Source organism: Microtus ochrogaster, chromosome 4, assembly GCF_000317375.1.
Source record: "Microtus ochrogaster isolate Prairie Vole_2 chromosome 4, MicOch1.0, whole genome shotgun sequence".
Classification (NCBI taxonomy): Eukaryota; Metazoa; Chordata; class Mammalia; order Rodentia; family Cricetidae; genus Microtus; species Microtus ochrogaster.
The window spans coordinates 27,710,043-27,715,994 of NC_022011.1; the positions used below are offsets into that span (position 1 = coordinate 27,710,043).

General features: G+C 52.4%; 1 protein-coding gene across 1 annotated transcript in view; it reads right to left on the reverse strand.

Annotated features, from left to right (window-relative positions):
- Cotl1 (coactosin like F-actin binding protein 1) overlaps nucleotides 1–5,952 on the reverse strand; it is a 34,900-nt gene that overhangs the window by 14,467 nt on the left and 14,481 nt on the right. The window contains exon 3 of the mRNA XM_005345757.2: nucleotides 760–917. Within this exon, the coding sequence (XP_005345814.1) occupies nucleotides 760–917 (158 nt within the window). The remainder of the gene's footprint in view (nucleotides 1–759; nucleotides 918–5,952) is intronic.

A 5,952-nucleotide genomic window follows, 5' to 3' on the forward strand; every position in this document is an offset into this window, starting at 1 on the left:
TTTTTTTTGAGACAGGGTTTCTCTGTGGAACTTGTTCTATAGACCAGGCTGGCCTCGAACTCAGAGATCCTCCTGCCTCTGCCTCCCAAGTGCTCGGATTAAAGTTGTATGCCACCACTGCCCTGCCCCATCGTTTTTCTTTGTACATGTCACTTGGCCCTGAGCAACAGCCAGCCTGAAGGATTGAAGGGCTGGTCACATCTACTCTGGTCACTGAAACAGCAGTTCGGATAAACTAAAAGAAGGAAGGATTCTGGCCTCTAAGCTTTGGGAAATCCTTCTGCACGCTCATCTTGCTTCACTAATACAAATTCAGATTTCCCTTTCTTCGGGTGGCTCCTTACCCAAACCCACAAACAACCTCACCATGTACGGTGCTGTGGACACTGCTACTGTCATGCTTTAGTTACCAAACTGTGACAATACGCCCCACTGTCAATCATCAGGTGAACGTGCACTGAGCAAGTGTGAGCTGAGCAAGGGTGAACGTGTTCCTGTGCCAGATGCTGTCCTGGGAAGGATCCCATCTGCTCCCCTAGGTCCCCATGGGCACTGCTGGGAGCCATCCACACTGGGACAGGCAGTGGTCTCCATTCAGGTCATCATGTCAGCCCCCTTCTCCATGGTCTGCTGGCTGTGAAGAGCCGGATGTCCAGCCGCTATGTTATTAGGTGTGGAGGTCAAGGTGGCAGAGTCCACCCCATACCCCCCATCCCAACTGGAAGGTGACCCTTGTGGACACGCAGCAGACCACATTACCTGGACCACCTCCTTTACCAGCGTCTTGTCGGTCCCTGTCTTGGCTCGCTGCAGCCCACTCACGTCCTCCCCTATCCACGTGATGAGGGCAAACTTGGACCTCTTGCTCATGGCATCACCGGTGGTAAAGCGGACAAAGGCAAACAGCCGGACATCATCTGTAGTCAAAACAAAGAGAACGTGGTACTCAGTAAGGACTCCCTGACACCGTCTCCCTGGGAAGAGGCCACGGGCCACAGGAGTGCCCAGTAAGAAGGTGTACCCACAGACCTCGGCAGCATCTTCTCCGATGCCCGCTTCACAGAGGAGAAGTAGAGGCATAGCCTAGACATGTGACAATTGATGGTAAGACACGTAGCTAAAGGAATGCTGGGATTTGTGCTCAGGCCTCCCTGGCTATCACCTCTATGACCTTCATGGGCCAAGACTCAAAACACGATGTTATTTTGAGATAGACAGTCACCACTTCAGGCTGGGAACACGGCTCTGCAGGTAGAGGGCTCGCCTAGTGCAACTGAGGCTCTGGGTTTAATCCCCCAGCACCTCCTAAACCAGGTAAGGTAGCTCAAGCCTGCAGCCCCACATTTGGGAGGTGGAGGCAGGAGGCTCAGAATTCAAGGCCAGCTTGGTCTATAGGAGGTACTGTCTCAGAAAACCAAAGTTGCCAAATCATCTTTAAGGTTCTACCCGGAATGGGAAAGCCACTCTGGAGAGACAAGAGCCAATGCAAGCAAAGATACCTACGACAGGACAGTGAAATCCATGACATCGTCCAGCTGGAAAGCCAGGCGACTTAGGCTGCTTACACCATGCTTGCTCATTTTCAAGAGAACTCTTTGGGTGGTTGTTCCACTGAGCTACGTTAGAGTTCTATAGTTACTTTGCAGTCTCTCTCAAAACCCACGCCAAGCACAACCTCACCAAGTTCCATCTTCCACTGTCCGCTCCCCACATTTCATATGAGAGGCAGTGGTAGTGTATGCTTTTAACCCCAGCACTCAGGAGGCAGAGACAGGCAGATCTCTGTGAGTTTGAGCCCAGTCTTGTCTACAGAGTGAGTTCTGGGACAGAAACCATCTCAAAAAACTGGGGGGGGGGGCCGGGGGGGGAAGAAAAGAAAAGAAAAGGGAAGGGAAGAAAAGGAGATGTAGGACTAGCTAAGTCACTGTGGTGCAGGTGTGCCATGATTTACAGGGTGTACACAATACCCCCAGCCTCCACCACTAAAGACACTAAAGCTGTGACAGGCAAAAACACAGCCACACTCTCAGCTGTCCCCCGGGGACAGAACTACCTGTCCTTTTACGGGGAGCAGGGGGCTATCCGTGAAGGCAATGTTCAATGGACAGAGGTCAGAGGTCAGGGAACAACTTTGCCAAGTCTGTTCTCTCTGTTCACCCTGTTGGTTCCAGGGGTTGAACTCAGCCTGCCAGTCCTGGTGGCCTGCGCCCTTACCCACTGAGCTCTCGCCAGCCCACGCAGTTTGTACTTGCATGACACTATTGTAGGAATAGTCTACATCTTTCATTTTTTCTTCAAAATCCAAATGTCTGACAGTTGGAAACTTATAAAAAATGTCACTGGGAAAACAGTGCGCTCAAGCATGCGCACACACATCATTTTAAAGGACACAACTGTGCAGCCATCACCATAGCATAATTTCAGAACGTTCTCATCAACCAAAAAGGAAACTCAAACCCAGGAACAACTGCTCCCATGCCCACACAGGCCTGGGCAACCACTAAACCTGTCTCTCTCTGTATTTGCCGAGATCACTGATCTAAGCAGTCACACGAGTGATATCATATCACACATGGGGACCAAGTTCTCTCATAAATAAATCACTGTGTTCTCCAGGTTCACCTGTGTGCTGTGCACCTGTGTGTGTGTGTGTGAATGTGTGTGTGCGTGTGTGCGTGGTGGTCAGAGTACAACCCCAGGCGCTGTGTTTCAGGTGCTGTCTGTCTGTCTCCCACTGGCCTGAAACTGAACCAGTGTGCTAGGCTGGCCAGCCAGTGAACTCCAAGGATGCTCCTGTCTCTGCCTCCCCAGTGCTGAGATGACAAGTGCATGGCACCATGCCGGCTTGATGAGGGCTCTGGGAATGGAACACAGGGCCTCAAGCACTTCACTGAGCGAGCTAGCTCCGAAACACTCTTTATTTCTATAACTCCCTCCGGACCCAGAACATTCCATGGTATTATTATCTACCCATCATCTGATGGACATCAGAGCTGCTTCCAAAATGGCAGCTCCACACTCTGCCCATCATCTGGGAAGAGGGGACATTTGCACTATAGAGCTAGGTGGCCCACCAGACAGAGCTTCCATCTGAAGCTACTGTCCTGGTGCAGGGATGCCAGGGTGCAGCTGTGTGGCCTGGGGTTAACTTTGAACTCTTGAAGATGAAGGCTGCTAGGTTACAGGGACTTGTGGCTGACGCAAAGGGGACATGAGTAGCTGAGCGCGTTTCCCAGCAAGAGATGGGCAGAAGCATGGGCAGTGTTGTAGGCATTGTGTCCCAGTAACCAGCACTGAGAAGTTTGACTGAATTTCACCCTTGGCCTATAGGGGAAGCAGGCACCCATCCCAGTCACCTCCCTACCAGCTTTCACACAAAAGACCACCAGTGTCTGTTTCCACAGCAACGGCTTCCCAGTTCTACAGTGCCAATGTGGACTCTCGGGCGCAGCGACTGTGGGCTGCTGCCAAAGACTCTGTGTGGGGCAGTGGCTGGAGCCCCTGACCTCACTCTCCATTCAGTCAAGCGCAAGAGCCTTCCAGAGGCATCAGCTCTCCTGCCTGCCTCTCCTCCTGTCACCCTCCTGGAGTGTGGGTCAGATTTCCCGCACCACAGGGGACTTTCACAAAGTGGCCCTCTCAAGTCTCTCACCCATTTCAGATACTCTGCCACCATGGTGCTTTTTAATTTTTTTTCTTTTTTGACTTTTGAGACAGGGTTTCTCTGTGTAGCTTTGGGGCCTATCCTGGAACTCGCTCTGTAGACCAAGCTGGCCTTGAACTCACAGAGATCCACCTGCCTCTGTCTCTGCCTCCCAAGTGCTGGGATTAAAGGCATGCGCCACCACCGTCCAGCTCTTTTTAAATTTTTATTTAATTGTATTTCTTATTATGAATGTATGTAAGTAATGTGGGGTATGCATATAGAGGTCAGAGTCAGTTCACTCTCTTCCCACATTTATGTAGTTCTGGGGATTGAACTTAGGTTGTCAGAATTTGTGTGGCAATCACCCACTGAGCCATCCTGCCAGCCCCTTGATTTCCTTTGAAATTCCCTAGCAAACATCCAGTAAAACTTGTGTCCTAAGGACTAGCCTATGAACAGAAAGTAAGTCACATCCGTCCCCCAAAGGCACTGGGAACCTTCCAGAACCCCATACTGACTTCATTTAAACAACCACGGAGGAGGGAGGCAGCCGCATATGGAGTGACTGGCTGAGTGCTTGTCTAGCCACAGTTTGCTCAGGAAGACTGCTGACAGGCACATTTTCGGAAATCCAAGTGACACTGCACTTACAAGTGCTGGACACTAGAGACCTGGCCAGACAGGATGTCAGCTGAGGATGGACAGAAGGCCTGTGGGTCCCAGCAGCATTTTTACCACTTCTTCAAAGCCCTGGACTGTCCCTGTCACTCTGAAAGCTTGGGAGAGCAGGCGGCCCTTTGGGGAAGTCCACGTCCACTCCTTTCTCCAAACATAAGGGCTCCGAAGCTGTCAGAGCCCACGCCCAAAAGCAAGCTACCCACTTCTCAAACAGAAGCACGGACAGCAGGCGACTGAAAAGCAGGGTGAACTCCTCCATGTGCGCACATGTGTGTACACACACATGATAAGATGGCAAACTAGCCGGAAGGCTGGTGCCTGGGCCTGGGGCATCCCCTCAGTGATACTCTGTTCCCGGTGAGCCTTAGGTGAGGAACTAGAACTTGATTCCCTGCTGTAGTCTAGAACCGTGGTTCTCAATCGTGGCACAGTCCCAGCCTTTCGACACACAGAAACCCAAAGGATGTGTGTGTGGAGAGAGCTCCAGGGTGGAAAAGCAGAAGTCCCCAGAGCTCAGCCCCACCCCTCCTCCTGCCCCACATTCCCCTCATTTTAAGGAAGTGATCAGGCCAAGTCTTCTGCAGGACCTAGTCCCCCTTTTCCACATGACCCTCTGCAGGATCAGAGACATAACCATCAAAGATGACAGGACTCACCCTGCCCTTAAAAGCCACATCAGGAAAAGGGGCCACTGACCAGTGTCATAGGGAATCCAGACTCGCTTCAGAATACCTCACTGCTCACCTACTGTGTCAAGAAGCCTTTGTCCTGATGACCAGGGCATGCATTGCAAATCCACTTTAATCCCATTTCACGAGGGACATCGCTGAGAGCAAGATGAGACCAGGCCAGTGCTGGAGGGTTGGCACTAGTTCTGTACCCTCCCCAGGTATGCCAGGCCCAGGGTGACTGCACAGGACGCTCCATCTCCAATTCAGGAACTGTGATACCCTCCTCATATCCAGAGAGCTTTCCTCGGGAAAGCCACCGGGTTAACTAGACCCTACCCAGAAAACCTTGGCCTGCATCTCCTCACAGGCTGATCTCTAGGAAAGCTGTGGGAATAGGTGGAACAGCCAATGCAGGCTCCTGCTTGCAAGGCTCCAGGCTCATCTACTGAGCAGCCCAGAACAATAGCAGGGAGCCAGTGGACATGCTCAGTGCACTGTCTATCTGACCCTGGGCACTGCCTGACCCTGGGCACTTCCTGACCCAGGGCACTCACTTCCTGACCCAGAACACTGCCTGACCCTGGGCATTGCCTGACCCTGGGCACTGCCTGACCCAGGGCATTCACTTTCTGACCCTGGGCACTGCCTGACTCAGGGCATTCACTTCCTGACCCTGGGCACTGCCTGACCCTGGGCATTCACTTTCTGACCCTGGGCACTGTCTTACCCTGGGCATTCACTCCCTGACCCTGGGCACTGCCTGACCCAGGACACTATCTGATCCTGGGCACTGTCTGAGTGGTGCTCCGTCGGGTTACTGCTGCCTCTGCCTGCTTTCCTCTCATGTCCCTTCTCTTCATGATAGCCTCCACCACCATTCTCCTGTCTTATCACCAAATGTGCCCTCTCCCCACCTGTGCCCCCTCCCCATATCTACCTTCTCCCCACCTGTGCCCC